Source organism: Falco naumanni, chromosome 2, assembly GCF_017639655.2.
Source record: "Falco naumanni isolate bFalNau1 chromosome 2, bFalNau1.pat, whole genome shotgun sequence".
NCBI lineage: Eukaryota > Metazoa > Chordata > Aves > Falconiformes > Falconidae > Falco > Falco naumanni.
The window spans coordinates 26,265,319-26,289,555 of NC_054055.1; the positions used below are offsets into that span (position 1 = coordinate 26,265,319).

At 45.7% G+C, this 24,237-nt stretch overlaps 1 protein-coding gene across 1 annotated transcript in view; it reads left to right on the plus strand.

The window, feature by feature from the left end:
• The first annotated feature begins 8,235 nt into the window (after window positions 1–8,235).
• The window catches only part of MAML2 (mastermind like transcriptional coactivator 2), a 215,323-nt gene continuing 199,321 nt past the window's right edge, over window positions 8,236–24,237 (plus strand). Inside the window, exon 1 of the mRNA XM_040584322.1 lies at window positions 8,236–8,901. Coding sequence (XP_040440256.1) covers window positions 8,500–8,901 — 402 coding nt within the window. The 5' untranslated portion in view covers window positions 8,236–8,499. The remainder of the gene's footprint in view (window positions 8,902–24,237) is intronic.

Genomic DNA, 24,237 nt, shown 5'->3' on the forward strand with positions numbered 1-24,237 from the left:
TCAGTCCTTCCAGTCTTCATAGGTCATGTTAAGTATACTTCTGTTCTTAAAAATAACATCCCAGTATCTCTTTACTTGTGAAATAAAACTTCCACCTATTTATATTGAGCTGCAACATAGGAAAGGTAGGAAGTGCTGAGACCTTTTGAAATAGGTATATTTGGAAAAGTAAGGCTATGTTATACATGAACTTGCATCTTAACTTTCCTTGTTGCTCATTACATGCAAGTCCTACCATTTAGAACTATAGTTACAATAAACAGGACCCAAATGCAAAGTTCTGTTTCCTCTGAGGAATCAGTGTAGACTGTTGCAAGGCAACAGAGGAAATACTCTGCAGTCCTGACTACATTTGCAGCACAGTAGTCATTCCTGTCTTTAGAGGGTAGGTGATGAGTCACATTATAGACATCATACAGACTTGAGTCTGGCTTAGCCATCTAAATGAACACTTGGGCCCACAGGGCTGTCTGATAAGCAGCTGGGGCAATTTACTGAGATTTTAAACATCAACTTACTTTGTGCAAATGTCATGGCAACAACTTGCAGCAACTGAAATACTGAGAATGGATTAATGTGGCCATGCAAGATAAGCAAGAATTCTTCCAGTGTAACTTAACAGAAGGTAGGAGTTACTCAGAAGCATGATGCATGGCTTACCTGAATTGCATGAAGCCCAAATCAGAGTTCTTTGGGGCCAGAGGAACAGATTTTTGAGAAGTTAGGAAGGGTTGTGCTGTATTGTCCATTCTGAAAAATTGGACGTGAGCCAGTAATGTGCACTCACAACCCAGAAAGCCAACTGTGTCTTGGGCTGCATCAAAAGAAGTGTGGCCAGCAGGTCTGAGGGAGGGGATTCTGCCCCTCTACTCTGCTCTCGTGAGCCCCTGCCTGGAGTGCTGTGTTCAGCTCTGTGGCCCCCAGCACAAGAAGGACATGGACCCATTGAAGTGAGTCCAGAGGAGGGCCATGAAGATGATCAGAGGCTGGAGCACCTCTCCTATGAAGCCAGGCTGAGAGAGTTGAGGTTGTTCAGCCTGGAGAAGAGAAGGCTCCAGGCAGCCATTACAGCGGTACCTAAAGGGGGCTTGTAAGAAACACGGAGAGAGACATTTTTACTGAGGCCTGTAGTGACAAAACAAGGGGCAACGGTTTTAAACTGAAAGAGGGTAGGTATAGATGGACATAAGGAAGAAGTTTTTTATTATGAGGATGTTGAGACACTGGCATGGGTTGCCCAGAGAAGTTATGGACGCCCCATCTCTGGAAGTGTTCAAGGTCAGGCCGCATGGCGCTTTGAGCAACCTGATCCAGTGGAAGAGGTCCCTGGCCATGATGATCTTAAAGGTGCCTTCCAACCCAAACCATTCTATGATTCTGTCCCTGTACTTTTTGCTGCATATAAAATTAATTTGATGTAGCCTAAGATGCAGGGTCCACAGTTTTGAATTCAGTTAGGGACTGTTCCTACATCCTGCTGTATGCACATACTCTTTTATTAGTCTTTTGTGGCTGAACAGCTTAGTGAAAGGGAAGATATTGTTAACACTCTAGATTCTTTTAAGAAGTTGCTCTCTCAGAAGTGAAACTACTGAAACCTATCTTCTCATGGATTTGTCCATAAGAAGTCCCCACGTTTATTATGCCACTCTACTGGTAACAGATACGCTGATTGACTGGGAAACTGATGCAAGGTGTATCACTTAATAGTGAACATCTGCTGGCTTCTTTCCATAGAAACTGTACTTTAGATTTGTCATTCAGTAGCTTTTTTCCAGCATTCATTGTAAGAAATTAACTGCTTTTATATTTTAAGGGGTTGAAGTTCAGCAATGGTATGTATGCTATTAGAGCAAGCTAGTATCGTCAGTTCTCCCTTGTACCACATACAAGATTTACAAAGCAAGATGAAAAATGCTAGTAAACAGAATGAGACTTACTCTCAAGTAAGCTTATGTTGAAGATATTATTTCCATACCTTAACTGTGAGTTAGATATGTACATATTCTGGGATTTCATATATCTTACACCTATCTCCCTGGTTACCAAAGCTGAGGGAAATCTCTGTTCTTTTTCCTTCTGCATCCCTGTTCTGGGAGTATTGGTGGGAACACACCCATCAAAGTAAAAGTATTCAGGAATCCGTCTCAAATATATCCCTTTTCGGAAAAGTGATGCCCCACTTCTTTCTGTTAACCAAATCTCTGTTGTTGGCTTCTCTAGAATAATAACATTTAAGTTTTGTGTAACTTTATTCTCACAAAGGAGAACCATTGCAAAATAAACAAGTTTTGTAACGGAGCGTGCCCTCTCAGAGCCTTCCTGACAGATCTTAATTTCCGCTACCTTCTGAATTTTCTGAAAACTCTCAAGACTGTATTTTTATTTAAGAATTTTGCTATCAAAATGAATGGTCGGTTTCACATTTTGCCACATTTAAAGTGTTTGCTACCAAGTTAAAATACAAGTTTGGGAAATTTTGGCTTGCCAATTGCTGATAATATTTCAAGAATACATACACTGTGATTGAAAAGGAAAATTGGCAATATCAAATGATAGTTTTATTCATTTTTTGGTATCTACTGCATCCTAGATCATGTTTATCACCTCCTCTTTGTTCACCTAAAAAGTGTGAACTACCTTCTTCCTTGTTCCTGCAGACTTTTTTTTCCAGATCTATGTTTTTCGGTCTCTAGCAATGTCCTGTTAGATTTTCTTGGAAGAAAGTGCTGCCATAGGTTTACGAATCTTGTCTGTGATGTCACCAGTTGGACTAAGAAAATGCCTAGAATTTACATCACTGATACCTATTTTAGTAGGAAACTGATACTTCATTTGGCTTGGCAGGGGCTGACATAATGTTTGTGTGTGTATAGTCTCTCTTAGACGTTGATATTCCCCTCACTGAGATTGGGGGAAGTGATAATATTTTTGTGGCTGTTGTTTTACCTGAAGAGTTTCTACAAGACGGAGAATGTGAAGTGTCATTACATTATGTTTACATTTGTCTTCACCACAGGAAATGAAAAGATTGTTAAGAAGAGCTGTATATGTAAAAATTTAGATCAAATTTTCCAGGACAGGCTGTAAATTCTGGTACTGTTGCAGCATGAAGTACAAAGGGGACTCTTGCCCCTGAGACTTTCTATGTCTAGAAATACTCAGTAAGAATACTTCTAGCAGAAAAATGTGCAAATATCTCATGATGGGAGAAGGCAGAAATCTGACCAGTCTTTCCTACTTCCTTTTCCACATTAGAGAATTTGAGTGGAGTTAGGGAGTGAGAGAATATAATGTTTGTTCTGATAGAACATTTTTAATTGTCTTTACTGTTAATTTTTTGAAGTAGTAGCTGTAATTAAGATAAAGTACCTGTCTTAATGGAACAATGAAGAGAGCTCAGTATGTGATTAGACTTGGCGTGGGTGATTAATGATCATACTTGGAAATTGCTGTAGTTCCTGTAATGTTTCGATAATCTGCTCTAGTTTAAATTCTGTAACTGGAGACTGTAATAATGATAAAGTTCACACAAGGTATTTATGCATAGGATCAGGCTTACTAATGTGATGTACTGGGAGAGAAGGCCATTTTTGGTTTATATTCTCTGTCCAGTTCTCACGGTGAAGCATGAAAAAAAGTGATTTTCCTCCCCATGTCCTTCAGTTTTTGGAAAGCAAGTAATTTGTGGATCAAATGGGATGGTCAGCTTTGCTAACAGTAGATAGCTGTTACTGTCATTTTTTCACCAGTGAAGGCTTCTCCTGTTTCCTAAAAGCAGCTATTTCTAGCAGTTCAGCAGGCAATTACAGGCAATTCCCATGCTTAACTCCTCTAGTTTACTTTTATTTGGATAAATAAAGACTTGTAGTTTTATCCTTCTTCAAGTCTGTCTGGATAAATAGAGTGGGTGTGTTAGAAAAACACATGTAAATACAATACCACTCCAGAAGAAATTTCCGGCACACACAAAATAGACTTTATAAATTTGACTTTCTAATTCTGCTTTGAGAAATAAGAAATACTAATTTCTAATCTGAATTTAGATACTAATTTCTAATCTGAATTTAGAGGTTAGACAAAAGAGTGTAAGAAAGTATGATCTGCCAGGCAAGGAATAATAGGAGAAATGGGTGAAATGGTATTGAAAGAACCTGATAATAACCCCCTCAGTGGCTCCACTTCCCTGCATAGTTTATGTGAATTTTGGTATTTTTATAGGTGTGATGGCATAGGGTTGTTTTGTTTTGCTTTCCCTGTTGTTTATTAAATAAGTTGTAGACACAGTTTCTTTAGATTGCTCTGGGGATTGTAATCTTAATTAAAAACATGGGGTGTGTTCAAGATGGCTTATTTTACAGTTTAAACAGAAAGTAACTGCATGCACCTTGTGCCCAAAATTTAAGGACAAGAAAACTGACTCGGGTGCAGTCAGGCTCTGCTCCAAAGTTAAAACAATCTACCAGGTGAGCAGAATGGTACGTGAGCCTGCCTAGCTGGGAATACCCCAGGAAATAAGTGTGTGTGTAACTGTAGTTGTTCTAAATGGCCAAGAACCCTCGCTGAAAAGCAGATAATGGAAATGGCTGAAAGTTCAGAGCTGCAGCTTGCTAATTGCTTCGCAGGGTTGATATTAAGTGCATGCCGTTTGGGTGGAGTTAATATAACTTTGAAGTAATTTGATAAGTGATTGCTAAACACAGATGGACGAGGTATGTGCCTAGATTTCAGCATGTACTCTAGTTTTTAAGTGACATAGGTTCAGCACAGTCTTTTTGTTCCATTTTTGGAAAGTTACTAGCACAATGGGACTTCCATGGTGAGAATTCCTGGCTGTGAACCCAACACAAGTAAGTGCTTTGCTGATCTGGAAGGGGCTGCTGACTTAGGGAACACAGAGCTTCAACAGCAGTAGTGAGTTCACACAGAAAAAATGCTCAAGCATGACAGATTACAGTATCACATAAAAAGGTCACAAATTAATGTTGACAGAAGGAAAAAGTAATTAATTATTCAAGACCTGTTATGTTAATGTATCATTGTGTGTGTTTATTGGAATGCCTATGACATGAATTGCAAAGGATGTTACAGTAACATTAAGAACAGTTTGCTTTTGGGCAAACTGACAGCTAGCCAATCCAAAAATGATAGTGGTATCCAGGGGCAGCTAACATTCGCCAGGGCCTTCTGGACAAAGCTTGAAAAGCAGAGGGATAGATTCAGGGTATTTCCTTCTCTGAAACATCGGGGGCAGCATTTGCTGTGTATTGAGCAACCGGGACTGGCAGCGCAGCCCTGCAACGGGCTGTCTCTCGCTCTGAAAGGGATATATTAAACGATAAAACAAATGAGATGCTGCTTGGCCATAAGCAAATCTTAAACGTATGAAGTTAAAAGTCAAAAATTTTGAAAGATCATTCTCTGAGTTCTACAAAATCTTGTGTGTGAGAGAGAGAACTCCTTCAGCTATCTTCTGGAGCAGTACCACCGATCTTGTATTCCCACAGCAACTTGGAAAACTCCAGCCAAGCCTTCGTCCAAAACACCCTTTGCTTATTCTCCATGAGATTCATGTGTTACTGTTACATGTGCGTTCTGTGACTGGCCCTCTTAAACACAGCAGTGACACTTCAGCTAGGAAGAACAAATAAAAGCCCTAGCAAGGCCTGAAGCAAAGGTAACGTCTATTATTTTACAAACATTAAAATTTATTTTCTAACTGTGCCAGCCCATTGTTCTCAATAGATGCATGCTACTGTTATGTATCAAATAATAACCCACTCTTCCTCAGTTGTTCAGGGTTAAACAAAAAAACCCACCCTTTTTCCTGTTAGCAGTAGTGCCTTCCTCTGAAGGTAGCACATCCACAAACCCAGTCTCCTCAGACCTTGTCCCTCAGCAAAGAATCAGAGTGTTTGCTGGGGCAAACGTGGGCCTGAATGTGCTGGAGACTCTGGGTGGTGCTCACACAGCCACATCCTGGAAACCCACACAGATGTTTGTTGCACCTTGAGGGAGATGGGGGTCATGGAAGCAGGGGCTTTCATATTCCCTATATATCCAATGCCGCATACCTTTTATGTGTTTTGGGGGAATTTCCAGGAATGTGTCATTTCATCATTGGCATTCAAAGTATTTACGTGCATGACCTTGGAAGGGTATAAAACCACCTGAGAGGGTTACTCTTAGCTGGTCCTCATCCTCAGCTTAATGCTCCCCATATGCTGTGATGAAATTTGTTATGTTTCTGACTGGACCCACTGCAGAACTAAATGAGATGATGCACCCTTGTATTAGGGGCTGTACAGTCCCAAAAGACCTTAAAGGTTTTCCGTCAGGGATGTGTCTCTGCATGCTAGGGGGCCCGTTTTATCCTCAAAGGGGTATTTGGGAATTCGGATACTACAGCCACGGTAGCACAACAGCGTATTGCTTTAATAAAGCCGACCAGCTCCCAGCTATTTCTGCATCCTCCTTCACAGCTCACCTACAGCAACACGCAGAACCTGACGGCTGCCAGTTGCAGCAAGGCCAGCACCAGGGGCCAGATCTCGCTGTCGGCCACCCCTGCTCTGAGTAAGAGGAGTCGGGCACAAGGAGCACGAAGGCTGTGGCTTCCCCGGGGAGGAACCGAAGCGAGGGCGCAACGTGACTTGCCCCGAACACCCAAGACGCTCATGTCGGAGCGCGGAGCTCCCACAGCCCAAGGCTGACCTCGTGTCGTGCGCTCGCCCCGTGCGTGAGAGCGCCCTAGAAGGCACGGCTTGTTTTTCTACCGTCTGTTCCAGAGAAATCCAGCTGGTTAGAGGAGTGCAGCGCCGTGATTTATCTGAGAACTCCCTCGTACTCGCCTGAAGGTCTCGCCGCCGGGGGAGGACGGAGAGCAGGAGGCTGCGCTCCTCGGCGGCTGCTCCGGCGGCGCAGCGCCCGCCCGCGCCCCGGCCCGGCACCCAGGTACCGAGCGAGAAGGGAAAGGGGATTTCCTTGGCTTCCTCCCATGCAAATACCTCCCGGGGAGCGGCGGCGGAGGCCCGACTCCCATCCGCGGCCGCTGGGAGGCTCCGCGCCTCGCCCCGGCCTCCCCGGCGCCGCGTCCCTGGCCGCGCTATCGGTGACACCCGCCTCCCGCCCCCGCAGCGCCCCGCACCGCGGACCCCGCCGCACGGCGCGCAGGGCAGCGGGCGGCTCGGGCGGCCGGCGGCGGCGTCCGGCAGAGGCAGCGCCGATACCACCGGCAACCACCCACCCCGGCGAGTCGGGGATGGAATATACAAACACACAAAGGAAAAGTGGCTGGACTGTTCTGGGTGCAAAATGCTGGAAGTTTGTAAGTGCAACTCTCCGTTTGTAATTACTGTCTGAAGAGGGGCTGCCTTATTTTTTTTTTCTCTCTTCCCCCCACCTTCCCCCCACCCCCACCCCCCCCCACCCCGTGCTTTTCTTGAAACTGTACTTGAAACTATTCGATATCTGGGAGTATAAGGGAAAGTATGCGAGAGGAGTTCGTTGCCTGGGTTCGTAGCTTGCTGCTTTATTACTAAGGGGGGAAATAAGCAGTGAAAGCAGTACGGATTTTATCCAGTGACTGGATTAACTGAAGGCGAAGCGTGGTCTCCAAGTCCACTGACTGACATTGTTCCGGACCGGGGGATCCGTCTCTTATTTTTAGAGGAACTACAATTTAGCTGCAGACAGTTGGACACAGTAATAAACCGAAGAGTGGCCAGCAAAGAGCGGGCGAGAGAAACGAGAAAGCACAAAGACTAAACTAACCCGAGCCGCCTCCTCCTCCTCCTTCCCCGGCTCTTTATTTGCACATTTACTAAAGACTTTAGGGGAAAAAAACCCAAAACCAACAACCAACCCACCAACCAACAACACCCCCTCCCCAAAATCTACGAGATTTTCGGCCCGCCGGGGGCTTTCTCCGTGCCGCCGAGCACGGGCAATGCCTTAAATTTCCACTTCAAGGAATAACCCCCCGGCTCCCCCGAAATAAAATAAAATCAATAAACCTGCCAAGTCTCACTCATTCCCGAGGGAGATCTCCTTCGTCCAGGGATTCATTTTGGAGGCAGCGGCTCGCTTTAGTTGTTTTTCCTTTTTTTTTTTTTTTCCGCCCTCCTCCCCCGGCGGACCCCCCCCCCCCCCCCCGGCCCCCCTCCCCGGGCGCCCTTTCCGCCCCACGGAGCCCCTCGGCGGGGGCTGCCCTGCCCCGACCCCCTCCCCTCCCGCCCGGCCCATGCTGGCACAACCCTAGCGGCGGCCGGACGCCCCCCATCCCCGTCCCACCCCCGATCTGTCAACCCCCCCCGCCCCCCGCGGAGCCGTCACCGCCCGGGGGCCGGGTGGGGGTGGGCTGGGGGCGCGGGGCTGACCGCCCTCCGCCCCGCCGCCAGCCCCCGGGCTCGGGCTCCCGCCACTGCCCCCGCCTCCCCCCCCCCCTCCATGCGGCAGTGAGGACCGACCCATCCGGAGGGCCAGGACCGGCAGCCAGCGATGGGCGACACGGCTCCCCCCCAAGCCGCGGGGCTGGGGGCCGGGCTGCTGGGGGGGGGCCCGGCGGCGCCCCGGGTGCACAGCGCCATCGTCGAGCGGCTGCGGGCCCGCATCGCCGTCTGCCGCCAGCACCACCTCAGCTGCGAGGGGCGCTACGAGCGGGGCCGCGCCGAGAGCTCGGACCGCGAGCGGGAGAGCACCTTGCAGCTCCTCCACCTCGTGCAGCAGGGGCAGGGCGCCCGCAAGGCCGGCAAGCACCCAAAGGCGGCCGCCGCCGCCAGCTCGGCCGCCCCCGCCGCCGCTGCCGCCGCGCCCCCGGACTACCACCAGCACCTCCTCAGCAACGGCGGCATCAACGGGGAGCAGCCGGCGGGGGAGCAGCGCGCCTCGGCCCTCCTGGCGGTAAGTCACAGCGCCCCCTGTCGGCGGGGAGGGACGGCCACGCGCGGCAGTGAGGCGAACACCCCCCACCCCTCTCTCCCCTCAGGGCACCCACCCCCCTCGGGTGGCGAGGCGCGAGGGTGGGGTCGGCGCCGAGACCGGGGCCCGTTCCCCCCCGACGGGGGTCATGGCGGGGGTGTCCGTGGCCTCCAGGCCCCACTCGCCGTGCCTTGTGCCCCACGCGATGGCATCGCGGGTGCGAGGAGCAGTGGGCAAGGCCTGCCAGGCCCGGTAGTGGGTCAGCTGAGTCCTCCCTCGAAGGGGTTTGGGACTGCTTGGGGTGGGATGTTGTTTTTTGAGGAGCAAGTTGTGGTCTTCACAATGTGCCGTGTGCCTCCGCTGTCACCCCGCCAAGGCAGTGGCGGCAGGCATCCCTGAGGAGGGCACGGGTGGCGAACGCTGTCAGCGCATCCCTGGGCAGGCAGGGCTGAGAAGTAGCGCTAAACTATCGCTCATGTTTAAGATCGCTCCCTCCCCACCCCCCTGCCCCATCTTATGCTGTTTGTCAGGGCTTCAGGCAGTGGTTTTCCACTCGTGCCTCGAACTCAGCCAGTATTTACACACGAGGCAGGCACAGGCCGTGCCGAGAAACGCCAGCCCGAGTGTGCAGCTCGGCCGCGTACCCCAGTGACCGGCCGGTGCTCGCAGAAGCGGTGCTGTGCGGGAGCGCGCAGCCGAGCACCGGCGTCTCGCGCCTGCTGCCCCGAGCACCAGCTTCACCAGGAACGGTTTGTTATCACCGCCCAGTGTGTTTCGCGGAGCTGAGTTACAAGAGTTTTACAGGCATTGCCACTTTGTAAATGATTTGTTGGCCTTTTTCAACTGGAAATTGCGCTGAACATGTCAAGGAGGCGAAGCCTTGTCTCCTGTTACTTTATTACGAGCAGTCCATGTACCGGGCTTTTGAAGGCACATGCTGCGCTGTGCTGCCCTCCAACTCTTAATTCTCGGCACACATGTGAAATATTAAGAGGAGTGACTGCGTCCTGATAGGCCCGTGGCTGCTATTCGAATGGCTGAAAATAGATCGCTCCCTCTGCTCCAGACATCAAACCTATCTTTCTTAGTGCCTGACGTATGCTAAAACGGGACCTTTGTGGTTGTTTCTCCCTTCTTACCCGGGAGTTCGCCGTGATGCGTGGATCGACGTTTGAGGCTGTGTTACTCAGCATCATTCATGAGGGTGATGATGTAAGCATTAATGCGATAACATTGTGTCCAAGGGGAGTTTAGGCGCTTCAACCTGACTCAGTGTTCAGATTAAATCTCCCCACATTCCTTGTCACAATCAAGAAAGCCATTATCTTATTTTTCCAGTGTGTATTAATGAAATGTGTTGCCCTTGTCTTATGGGTAAGAAAAGAAAGGCCTTCGTCTAATAATGTACGTCCCAGAAAAATCCACTTTCTGAAATCAGGGAACAGGCCTGTGTGGTTTTTTTGCTTTGTTTTGTTTTTGGGGTTTTTTTTACTAGTTGTTACTGTTATGAAATAGCTGGAGGCAGCTGTTTGAAAGTGCTAAATGAAACAACTCCAAAGAAAATATTGAAAGATTTTCATCTTTTAAATGCAGAGTGGTTGTCCTTGTTTCTGAAATACCACTAATGATGATTAACCTGCTCTTTGCTGGAGACTGCCGTGCACAGCCCTTGCTCCATGTTGTGTGTTGCATTACCTCCTAGATAACCCCACACATATGTGTCTTTGAGAAGGTAGAGGTCTGACAAAGTCCCCCTCGTTTTTGCACACTGGCATTCAGTAATCCTGCTGACAAGGTACGTGACTTCATTGAGCATGACGTTTGGGGCCCTGAACCATGTTTTGACACTGAAGAAATGCTGGCTCATGAAGCAGTATTGTTGTAATGGTATCACTGCACATCGCTGATCCTCCCACTCTGTGCTTGACACAGACATTTCCTCATTTGCTGCTCTGGTAGGACTGCCTAATTAAGGAACAGTGAAAGGCATCGGTTCAAAGTCACATCTCTGTCATGGAGGCTCATGTTCCCCTTACCAGGAGCTCCTTAGAACATTGTTGCACATATTGAAAAGGAAACAGTGTCTGAGTGGTTTGAATTGAAGTGGCTGAGGGTCATATACCAGGTAGTACAGCATTGTGCTCATGTTCTTGAAAATTCAGAGGGCAGGGATGGGCCAGGAAATAATGGAGTCTTGCTTTTGCTACAGCCATAGCTGGAGGAGGAATTTGTTCTACCAGTTATTCCAAGGGTACTTGAAGAGGAAGGACAAGGCAGACTAAGCCTGTTGACCTGTGCATTTTAAATGGACGGGGAAGAGAACCATCTCTAAGTAGAATTCATCCTCTGTGGGGTGTTTCCCAAGAGGAAATCCAGTGGAAGCCTTATACGCGCTGTTCCTCTAATTACCGAAGTTTTCCTTACAGCAGACAGCAGATCTGAGGTGTGCAGGGTCCTGGAACAAGGCGCAGCTCTGAGCTTCAGCTCTGGCACAAGGAAGCACAACACAGGAGTGTTTGTGGGAGTCTCACACTAAGCCTGTGAGATTGGACACATCTCTGACTCCATGGGGAGTCTGTAAAGCTCCACCTGCCTTGCTGTAGGCCCACCAGCTGAAAAAAACCCACCACACAGATAAGGGCAAAGGCAGTCATAACTCTGGGGAGTTCTGGCTATCAGGACATTCTTTGTCTGCAAAACCAAGACTGTCCCCGCGCTTCCTCTCAAGAAAATATCTGGGTTGTTTCCTTTGCTTTGCAGGTCCCACTGCTCTTGTTACAAGTGTGCCTGCCATGTTTAGTGGCCTTGGATGGGTCATTTACATAGTTGGACTCAAGAGTAAATATTTGACACTCGGTAACATTTGAAACGACATTCACTTCAACGTATCAAAGAACTTGAAGTGATTATCTGACATTGTTGATACTGTTATTTGATAAGTATCTTTTCCCAGTAGACAGTTTAAAACCATCAGAAGAGAGTTTTTAGGGGGGTTTGGTTTGGGCTTAATTTGTCAGTGTTACTTTGTTTTTTGAGAAAGCATCTATGACAGCAGCATTTTCTAATTGGAGAGCAGAGAGCAGATTTTTTATCTGGACCAATGGATGTGGGTGCATGTAAAGGAGAAATTTATTCTTCGGGACATGGCTAGGAAAGCTTTTGTACTTTCTGCCTCCCTGCATTTCCCAAGAACTGACATTTGTTTATTTATATGGTGGTGTTACTTTTCATGGTGCAGAGTGGAACACATAAAATATTCTGTCTTTCTTTTATACATATCTATATGTATGTATATGCCCTCCAGCACTTAGCTGTTTATATTATTTATGTTATACATAAACAGTTAGCTCTGGAGGGCATTCCTTAGCAGCTTAAGCATTGAACTGGTAATACCAAAGTTCTTCTACTGCAGTTTCAAAACTCTGGCAGCCAATTCATTCCTTCGCTCTTCTGCCGTAAGCTGAGCACTGTTCATTTTGCTCTGTGCGAGCCGGGAACTCTGTTTCATGGGTATTATTTTATTACTCTGGCCAGTTTTTTTCATTGCGGTCATCACACTGGTGGCTCTGAGTGTGTTAAGTGATGTTTTTCATCAGTCACAGGTGACTTGTTCTACTTTTACCCAACTCGAAGTTGTGCAGAATTTATTATTATAAGGATTAATTTAAAGTATTAATTAAATATATTAATATTTTCTGTACTCAGAAGAGTGACTGTGAAAGCGGCCTGCTCCCCAGATGTATTCTGCAAGCAGGTGAAAAAGAAAAGGGAGAACAGCCCCATAATGACAATGTAGCCAGGGAAGAGGGGAATGGGTTAATTCCTCCTACTCCCCTAAATTCTCATCAATGGCAGTACAAATGTGGAAGAGTCATTGGGTTTGTCCCAGTTCCCAGAAGACCTCAACGGAAGGACAGGTTGCCTAACTGGTGCTGAGAGCTAAGTCTGGCCTGTAAAACCTCAATTTAGGTAGTTGTTTTATGTGGAGATCCTTTAATGATCATGGAAGCTCTTTGTTTCCTAATAACTTTTTTTTTATGATCCACACTGTGCTGGCTGAGGTTTGGCTTTCCCTGTGCTAGATCCTTAGATCCTCAAGTATTTTAAAAGGAAGGACTGTGCTCTGGTATCTTTGGCCCAAGTTTACACTTCTCTTGTCTCCCAAGCTTGTTGCTTTGTTTGCTAGTTGGCTGCCAGGGTCCCCTGCAGAAAAAGCTGCATTTTCTGGTTCTGGATGAATGTAACTTTTAGAAGCATGCTGAAACAAGCAGTATAAGGTGACCAGCTATGGGGTGAAGTGACGTTATGGTGCCGTGAGCACAGGTGGATTAAAGCACAAACCATTCAATAAGCTGGGTGGGATCTTTTAAGTAAAAATCTTTGGTGCCAAAGCAATGAAATGTTTGGTTTGTGAGGTAAGAGTCTGTCGTCTGCTTCTTGTGCTTCCATGGGATTGAAGCTGTGTTCGGATAAAGAGAATTTATGTAGCCAAGTCAGGTAAAATGAGTAAGTCACATATTGCCTTTGTGGGTAGAAAACTTTGATCTGATGTTACGGGCCCTCTGGCCTGCTGGGAGCCATTTGGTTAGGATGGACATAGACACCATTTAAAACCTTTGTTCCCCTCGGCTGTGGGAACATTTCTTGAACCAAAATCAAGAAGACCCCCTGGAAGCTGAATAAAAGCTGTATTTAATGAAGAGTTCAGCAAGTGAATTTGTTAAGTGTATGTTAGTGTAGGAGCCTTTTCAGTCCTAGCTCTCCAGTCAAATCACCTGCCTTCTTTGAAGCTTTTTAAGCTTTGAATACATTTAATGAAAGTCTTCTCCATTCTGAAACTGTTTTACAGACTGTTTCCACCACCAAAGTTTCAGTAGGTAGCGAGCAGAGGAACAGTTTGTCTGCCTGGGCTTGACACACTCTCTGAGCTTCTTGGTCTGTTACGGCATGTCCTCTGATAGAGCTCTTGTATCCCCTGTGGTACTCAAATTTGAGTCCCTTGTGTGTAGCACTACCACAAAGGAGAGCAATACACAGCTTCTGTTTCTTCTGCACCAGGAAGTGCGAGTCCAACAAAAATGTTAGCCGCTCTGTGGGGAAATCTGAACCTTAGAAAGGTGCGTCTGAGTCAGAGAAGCTGCTTTGCCAAACTGACATCTCACTATTGTTACTTCTCCCCTCACAAAGAACACTGCCTGCAGAAGGTGTTATGTGGGGTTTGGTTACTTTGCAGTGACTGAAAAAACACCAGCAACTAGGTTAGTCAGCAGGTTAAGAAGGGCTGTAACATGCTTTTCAGCCTAACTGCTGTCAACAGTCCTTCTACCAAGATATACCATCTTCAGAGGCCAATTGCAGTCTGCCTTTCTTATCAATTTTGTTGCATTATGAAACTGAAACTTCACCCATGTATTATTACTGGAAAAGAAGAGCTCCATCCTGGTCCCTATGAGAACTTTGGGAAGGGTAGTATCTCCACTGCCCGATTTATATTGCACCTCCTGTGTGATGCAGGAGGAGCTGGAAGCTAGCAAGCTGCTCCAGCTAACAAAGCACTGGCATAGAGGTGTCAGCTTTGCCAGCAAGTGTCTGTGTGGCCTTCTGCACGTCCCCTGTTGTGCCACTGTTTCCCTTCTGTGCTTGAACTCTTCAGGTGCCACCATCTCACTGCCTAGCACATGGGACTCTGGTCTCTGCTAAAGGCTCAACTCTACATGATAATGACCTGGTGCCATCATTTCTGTGGAGTTCAGGAAAGTGATTAAAGAAACCACTGTGCAACACTTTAGAGGGCATGCAATCAGCTACACGGTGTGTAGAAGAGCTTTAGCCACCTGGATGCTCTGAAGAGGAGGAGAAAGATCTTTGCTTTTTGGCCTCTCTCTGTTGTCCGAACATCAGTGTTCTCCTGTATGGCTTCCCAGTGATGGTAGTCCCAGCAACAGTAGGATGAAGCTGATCGGATTCATGATAGGGCCGTGTTTTCCAGAAATATGAATCAGTAGCTCTAAACCTGAAAAGGATCTTGCTCATGTCATGCTGCTACAGTCTGGAACAGCTCTGAGCAGTGAAAAAGGCAGTGGTCTTGGCTGCAGAAAGGAAGGACTTGGTGCCAAGTGAGATTTGGATCACTTTCTCAACTTAATAGTATTAAGAGACAGATCCTTTCTCCTTGAGTTGTTTGGAGTTTTTTGTTTGTTTGTTTGTTTGTTTGTTTTTTAGGTAAAAGTATAAACTATTTATGCCCCAGATTTCCCATTAAAAACTTCCTATAGCCACTTGAGAGCCAACTTGTGAATTTGTCATGCCTTATCAAGTTCCTCTGAAGTATTATTAGATGCAGGTGATCAATCTGTAATTGTACTGAAGTGCTAACACCAGTACCTAACACAAATACTTGCAACTCTCAAGAAACAGTTCTTAGGTGACCAGTCTATAAACTAAAAGCTCAGTGTTTCTACTTTTGACTCTAGGATCTATTCAACAGATTACTCCTGTTAGTTTGCTTCCATAAACCTCAGTTTCCTCTATGAAAAATTCTATTTATCATTTTTATAAAGTGCATTGAGATCTGATGGTGATTTTTATGGCTTACAAGCCAAATTCATTATTCATAGAACCTAAGACAGGAGATCTGAATGTTTGCTTTGGCAAAGCTGCAGGCAATGTATATGAGTTGATGGATTCTTCTTGGTTGACTTCGGTGTTTTGAGCTTTTGAGGTGCACTCAAATCACCTTTTCAGCCACTGACCCACAGGTATGAGTACTGAAAATACAAACCCAAATGAGTCTTTTACATAATCACATGACTCCCAGAGCTGGGTTTTTACGGCATCGCATTGCCGAGATTCACAAAGTGCAAGATGTGCCAGTGCCCCTTCTTTTTAGGAGAGAAAAGCGTTTCCCATCTTTTCATTTATAATCTTAAATGTATACTTCGTATTTTCTTGCTTTACTTGCTCTTGGTTCTGCATCATTTTGTACTCAAATTAGCCTCCCAATTAAGTCAGCTGTATCCAAGCACTTCATGTACTTGGTGGTCCAGTAAACTAGGAGTAAAGTGGGACTGGAACTGAAAGCACATACGCAACTCATCTGCTCTCTGTCAAGGCTGCAGCTGCACCCCAGCACTAGCAGGTGGAATCCACCTTGTCCTGCATGTGTTGCCTCCCATCTGGGAGTAATGGAAGAAGGTTCATGTTTATGGCTCGAGGTGGCAGAAAGACTCAGAAATATTTTTAATTTAGTTTAATAACTTACACAAAATTCCAATGCACTTACTGAAAAGTTATAAATTAATTTGGTTTTATTTTGAAAGTATCTCACGCCTGTGGGTTCACATACAGGTGTTGGCATTTCCCTGAAGAAATTCCTTTTGTTCAGAAATGGCTCCTGTATCTGTTTTTATCTGTGTAAGTTATAATTCTGATGCGCATGCAAACCCAGCTGAATCCAGGTGCAGAGAAATTAGTACCAATTAGAAACTGGCATGAAAGTGCTTCTGACACAGTGAGGAAGCAGACCTTGCAAACCCACTTACTGCTGCCTGAGCCTGAAGCTGGCTGAAAGACCCTGTAAGATCCTGGAGTAGCAGATGAAACCCCAAGAAGGTTCATCGTGGCTAGTCTGTTGTGAAACAAAACATGCTATTGTGCAAGAGTCATCCCAGTGGTACCCTGGCTTTTATTACAGAGATCTGCAGGCACCTCCCTAGAGTAGGTGTTATACAAACACCCAGTGAGAACCGTGCCCTTCCCTGCATACCTTAGGGCCTCAAGAGACAAGATAGACAAAGAATGAAAGGAGGAACAGAAGCACAGAAAGGTCAAGTGTCTTGCCCAAGGTCAAACAGCAGGTCAGTGGCAGAGCTGGGAACAGAGCCCAGATTTCCTGACTCCTAGTCCAGCACTCTATTAATCATCTCTTTGCTTTGTGTTCTGTGGCCTGTTACTGTCCATAGGAAATGTGAGGATGACTTTCCGACAGCTTCAGAGTTACTTAGTTTTGGAAACTATTGATCATCAGCGTGCTATTGAGATTAAAAAGGTCATGTACTGGACATAAGCACTAGAGTATTCAGAGCTAAGTGCTCTAGGTATTGATTTCATTCCAGGACACTGAATATTTTGTAGTCCCCAGTGTTTCTTCGAAGTCTGATTTTTTAAGTCTTTTTTCCTTACATTGTGTACAAAGTGGTTTGTTTTTACGGAGTTACTCATCACAGTTAAACTCTTACATTGGTGCTTGCCCTATAAATTATTTCTTCCTTGAAAACGAGTTACAACGGTTACTTAGCAGGGCTTTTCTTCTCCATGAAATTTACCTGTGAAACAGTCAGAAAACCAGAGAGTCAACAGTCCTGAGACACTTGTGATTCTCACTTATTTTCATTCCTCACCGTACGATGTATTCAGTTTTCAAAGTCTTTCAATTGAATTATCTTGATCACAAAGTCAATTATACCTGTGAGATTTTTTTTTCTTCCCAAAAATTTTGACTTGAGGCAAAACTCTGGCTACTGTGGTAATGACTGATTGAGAGTCTCTTGTAAACAATAGTATAATCACTTTCCTATAGTCATGGCAACAGTGTTTAAGCAATGAGCTTACTGAACACAATGTGCACTGTCTCCACTGAATAGCTATTGCAGCGCTGAAGTGTATGCTGCTCATTTTCAGAGGACTCAGGAACATAAATTATTCAGCAAAACAACACTGCTTCAGAAAGTGTTTTTGAAATTGTTGTGTTTTGTACTAGCCAAAGAAGGATGCTTATTGGTGCTGATGGGACTGTTTATAATTACTGCCCAAGTGTATTCTTTGGGCCAGGTCTGCTCCCACTGAATTTAAGGGTGTCTGTCTCAAACCATTTGAGAACTGTGCTACCTGTCAGCAAGGTCATGCTTCCCCTGGTAATGTTTGCTGCCATGTGAAATCCTAATGTGGAGGGCAGAATGGCTCAGGAGGATGCATCCTGCACATATGCATGGTGTGAGAGGTGGTAACTACGTGCAGAAGGAGAATTTGTTTTGATGAAGAAAGGGCTCACTCCAGCAGGGCCAATCTGTTCCTTGGCCCAGAGGATCACCCAGATTCCAGTTTGATGGGTTGGGGAGGCACCTTAGAGGGTGGATGGCTTCATGGGAAGCTTCAGAGTTGAACCCCAAGACAAGGAGTTGCCCCTAATTTTTCTGTGTATTTTGGTTTTACAGCACTCTCATTCAAATAACAAGACCTGGAGGAAAGACCTTGTTGGCAACAGTTGTTGTTTTGGGATGAGTCATTCCACCAGATTTCAGAAATGCCACCCTAGTGACAGTTGGCGAAAATGCTTCATGGGCTGTTCAGTTTATGTTTTTCACTTTGGAAAATCAGAGTATTTATTTAGGGTTCTGTTGCTTTAGAAACCATCTCCAGACACTCCAATTCTTTCCCCTTCCCCTTCCCCTTCCCCTTCCCCTTCCCCTTCCCTCTTTCCCTTTCCTTTCCTCATTCCTTTCCCCTTCCCCTTTCTCCTCTCCTCTTCGCCTTTCCCCTCTCCTCCCCTCCCTTCCCCTTCCCCTCTCCCCCTCCCCCCTTTTTTTCCTTTGTTCCCTTTTCCGCACTGCTGTGGTATCTCAACAACTGAGGGTTTGAGTCTCAATTCTGATCTGATTGGCCCCTCCTGAAACTGCCTGTGGGAAACACTATGGACGTGGCACTGTGGAACATCAGCTTAATGTGGGATGAAGCTCTTTATTTCTGTCGTTATGCTAGTTTGTAGTCAATATTTGTCTTCCAAAGAAATGCATTCTCTCTGCTTCTCTAAAAGCTTTTGGTTCAACATCCTTCCAGGCTAGATAGGCTTGGTCTTCAACATGGGGCTGCTTACCTCTATGGCCCAGTTCCCGGAAACAGTTATGCATATGCTTAATTGTGCACACATGGGTAATCGCACTGAAATCAAGATGTGTAGAATTAAGCAAGTCTAGAAGTATTTGCAGGGTTTGGTCTTTGTTCAACAAACTGGCCTCAGCCTGGCTGAAGTCCATGACATGCTACAAAAAGAGACTGAATTCAAAAGTTAAGTAGCGTATTAATTATCAATTGACTTATTTTCTTAAACCAGTTAATTCTGTACTTTTAAAAACTACTTTCCATTTTCCCTGCAAATCTAATTGCCCTTCCTTTCACACTCATTTTTCCTCCTTACTGCTCAACTCCCAGCAGACCTGAGCTGCCAGCCACATGATCCCCTTTCATAATGATTTGAGTTCCGATGTTTCTTTTTTCCTACTAACTTTGTATATTACCATAATGGTTCCTAGGACATATTTTGGCCAGCTTTTAGGGAGGGAGAGAGTCACAGTGTTTCAGACCTTCATTTCCAAGTGCAGTATTAAATATAATCCTTATAATTATAGCACTGCCACTTGGACCACTGTAGTTCAGGCTATGTCAATATGTCGTCAAAAGCTCTCTTTCTCAGGAGCTGGAACTCAGTCATGTTGATTGAATTGAAATTTGATGGCCAGCAGCTGCAAACACATTCTGGCCCCATCCCCCTGCCTCCCTGCTTTTTTTTCCTTTTACCACAAAATCCACTTGCTTTCCATCAAAGTCATGAGTTCACAGAACAGAGATAAAGGCTGATTCCAGGCTAAGTTACTTTGAGCCACCCCTCTGAGTAAGTCTCGACTGTCTTTCGAGGGGTGCCCTGAGACAACCTGAATGCACAATCTGCTGTCTGTGCCAATGGTGTACCTGAGAGCACAGTCCCAGGTGCAGTGTGAAAGCCATGCTCAGAGTATGCATGACCATCCACCGTGCTGAGCTCTTAGGATGCCACCAGTGTTACACTTGGCAGCTAAGGAAGCTGTAGGCTCGCCTGGGCTGAAGTCTGTGAGGCTCCTGTGTGAGTAGGGAGCACCACAGTGCTCTACCTTCTTCACCTTGGTCAGCTGCCATGCAGACCTCGCTATCGATCTAAGCAAAGGCATCAGGACCGGAGTAATTCCCAGAAGCAGTTTATACTGCAAGTTTAACATACACTTTTTTAGCCCTAGGGAACTGAGGGAACAAAACAGGTTTGAACTGGAAAAAAAAATAAATAAATTGCTATCCGGTAGTTGTATAACATGATCCTGTCATTTTTGCTACTTAAAAAACAAAACAAAGCCCTAGCATTCATAACACAAGATAGTCAGTTTTTAAAAAGTGCCACTTGCCAATACACAGTAACTATTTTTCATAAGGCCCTTTAGTCGATGTATTTACAGGTGGACCAGAATAGCTCTGCAGAAGTTAATCCAGTCCCTTGAGTAAACAGTACAGGCTTCTGAAACTGTCTATATATACTAACCATATGTAAGGCCTTTGACATCCATACCACACACAATACATCTCAGGGGCCCCGATAGGGCCAGGATGGCTAGTGAGGTCGATAACTCCCTTCCTAGTGTACTGAGTGTGTGTTCATTCTGTCAAGCCTGTGAAGGGTAACTGCATTTGGATGACCAGTGTGCTGAATGCACTATTTACTGAAACGTTCCATTTTGTGGTTCTCAGAGCCCTCTCCCAGGACATACTGTCTGCGCTTGGGCATCCCAGTCTGCCATCAAAGCACAGGCTCTTTGACACAGGTCAGAAGGACTCTTCACCACAGCCTTATGTTGCCTCTTTTGGTCACAAAAGTCACACTCATCCCCTTCCCTTGGTAAAGTCCTTCTCTGCTGCCCCCCTCCTCCACCTCCCAAAGCTATTAGCCTTTCCTCCTCCTCCATATTCACCCCTCTTTCACCTGGGCTATTGCCCTCCTTTCCCTCCTTTCGTGCTCCTGATGCTGCTTTGTAATGTTTTTCTAGCTTGGAAGGGCCAGAGGGCCAGGCTAACAGAGATGCCGAACACCTGGTTTCCACATGTTCTCCTCGTCTTCCCTTGTACTGCCTCTCTAGCTGTCTTTCTCTCTTTGCTTCAGCTGGAAATCTAATGACCACAACTGTATTCTGTCCTCCTCTCACTAGCTTTATAAAGGACAAGCTCAAAGTTCCTGTGTCATTGTCACAAGAAACGAGCAAAAACTTCTCTGAGTTGACAAAGCACTTGTAGGTTCTCCAGCTTCTCACCACAGGCCATGGGTACTCACAAACTGGGCATGAAGTTGTGAATGGTCAGGCTCCAGTTCAGAAAAATACTTAAAGAATATGTGTGAAGTTAAACAGATGATTAAATGCTTTTCAGTTTGAGTGCTGCTGCCCTAAAGTGGGACCCCATATTGGAGAAGGCATCCTTATTGGCCTTAGGAGTGTACCAAAGTTTTAGGAATAGCAGTACACCCACTGTCTTGTATTTTTAATGATGGTTAAATAGGACAGGGTGATGTGGGCAAGGCAGAAAATGTGGAGGCTCTCCCGGTCATCTTCTACATTTGACTCCTGCTCCAGAGTCTGAGTGGCTCTGGGCTCTAAATACATTTTGGCAGTGCTGCTGCCTACCTGCCGCTGTAACGTTCTGTAATGTAGTTGTGTTGTGTGCTCATGTGCAGATTATTTAAAGCAATTGGAATTAAGTGAAGAGCAATTAAATCTTAGAAAGGGAAGTCAGAAGTATTTCTATGACTGTGTTTGGTGGTGAGTTGGACCCTTGGTCTCTTGGATTCCTCTCCTGCATCCCTGTGATCAATCTGGGAACAGCTACGAGTCCAAATCTTTTTTTACTTATAGCATCTAGGTATCTAATCTTCTCTGTATTGAACTGAAACCAATGGGAACTGGACATCTAATTGTATTTTTGGATCTCAGCCTAAAATCTCTGGAGTGCTTTGGAAAATTTATCCCTAGGAGATTTTGCTTGAGTCAAGAATATAGACCAGAGCCATTGCTCACAAAATACCCTCAACATGTGACACCAGTGCATCAGTCAATGAGTCATCCATCAGTGACAGAGGTCAAAGTATTCTTTGTATTTACTTAAGAAGTAGTTGCCTATTTACTTTCTGAAATGATGCTTGCAGTGCTAACATGACATTTTGGTTTGCTGTACAGTGAAAACACTATTTTTAAATGCCTTGTATAAAGACAGGCCTCGTTGTTTCTTTAGAAGTTAGAAATAATAGAGAACAAATGTAAAAGGCCTGTTTCCTTACTTGCTAGTATGTGTGGTCTAGGAAAAATCCCAAATTGTGCTAGTAAGAGACTGTCCAGTCTCTTCTTGCCAATGATTTAAGTATTGCTCCTTCAGAGAGGGCTGAATTATCATTGCCTTCTTCTGATGTGTCACATTTTTGCTTTCCCTCTGTTTTTGCTTTTCATTCTTTAAATATATTACTGAAAATATATTAAAAAATATATGAAAGCAATACGTTATTAAAAAGGGATTTACCTGTAAAGGACTCTGGGCATACCACACACAGGCAGGTCCCAGCCAGGAAATGCAGTGTTAATGCTCAAACTCCATCTCTCAGGCTCACTGTTTCTCATGGATGCTTGGTCCTTGCTGTCAGGACGTAGCTTCTGAAATAGCCTGTAAAGGTACAAAATTAGAGAAGCAATGGACTTGGAAGCAAAAAACAGGAGCCTATAGCAAGACATATTTAAGGTCTCCACGATCAACTGTGCCGGTCAGAGTCTCTCATAACCCTCTCTTATCTAATCTAACTTATCAGTATCTTTACTGCATTTATTACCTTGTTATCAAGGAATAACAGGAAGGAGATTGGGCCCCTGGTAAAAGCATGAGACAGAGAGGCAGAAATGAGACATACTGTTGAGCAAAGGTTAAAAGAGCTGTACAAGCAGGGCCCTGAGCATTGCAAACAGCAGAGCTTCTTATCCTTCCCCTACCCCACTGACTTTGTGGGTGAGGACCTGCTTGCACAGCCTGCTTGGTGTGGGAGACAGCGAGACGCTATAGCCCAGAACTGGGTTGTTCAAAGGTTTCCTATGTCTTCTAGGGTTTTTCCAGGAAAATTCAAATGCCAGGCCATAGATGTCAGTAATGCCTATGATGTTTCGCTTAGGAACATTATAAATAACATCATTTTTCTGAATGGGTTCTGTAGTTTCTGCACCCTTGGATTTCATTTGGTGTGCCTGATGGAAATGAGCTACAGCTACTGTCAGTGTTGATTTCCAGTTAGTTTTACTTGTGGCACTCCTCAGTAGCCCATGGTTAAGATGCTCCAGTTAATCAACCCTCCTCCTTGCTGGCCCCCCCTTTTGTTTATTTGTTTGCTCTTGCATCACAGAAACACTTCCAGCAATTCCTCTTACATAGCAGTTACCGCGGCAAAGGACTGTCCGGTTATGCTCCAGCAGAAACTCAAGTGAGTAAATGCTAAGAAAGTGCACACTTTATACAAGGGATCCCCAAACCAAGCAGGGCAGGTCAGCACCTAGAGGTGCTTGTGAGGGCCCATGAAGACCCTCAGGCTCTTTCAAACAAGGGACTGCGCTCCTGGGGCACAGCATCAGAAATAAAGACTGGCCCTACATGAACCAATATGTAAAGCTTTCTGCCTTTTAGCCACATCAGGGATGTGGTGATGCCATGTCTTTCTGCAGTAGCCAGGGTGGGCTGCTTAGAAGGAGACGGAGTCAGTGCCTTCCCCACTCACAGCAGGCAGAAGAAGATCTGCTGGTTCATGAAAACTGTCCTGAAAAAGAGAACACAGAACTGAGCAGGAACGTTTGGTTCTTAAGTTAACAGTTGGGGTTTGCACTGGTGATGCTGCCCAGTGGTGTGCATAAAGGCCGTGGGCCAGCAGTAAATAGCACGCTGATGGGGGTGGGTGGAGGGTGCAGACATACAAACCAGAGCAAGTGGTACCTTGGGCTGCTGTGGCTAATGGCAAGAGACCTTTGATGTGAAGCGGCCAGGGCTGCGCTGTAAAGTAGGACAATGGTACAAAAGACTTCACATTTGCTTTCCCAGTGTGGGGTGAGTGATTCCTTGGCTTGCACAGGAACACTAGGAAGATGGGTAAGAGCTCTTGCCCCATCAGTCTGTAAAAGAATGAGTGCCTGGTGTTGCAGAGTGAAAAGGTCCGATCTACTGACACAGGATGGCTTTGCATGCGGAAAGGCACTCAAGTGGCTGGGTACAAAGCAGAAAGTGAACATGTAGACCCTTGGCTAGGGCAGGACCCTTCAGTTTTTTACTCAGTCTCATTATTTCCTTCTGATTAACACCAGTGAGAGAAAGAAGAGTATCTGTACCAGTAGCAACAAGGCTGAAATTTCATCTCTGGTTAATAAGCCATTTGATTGCTGCTCTTGTGGTCTTGCTCAAATCCAATCTGATATCCTCTGGCTGAGGCATCCCCCTGGGGCTCACATCTTG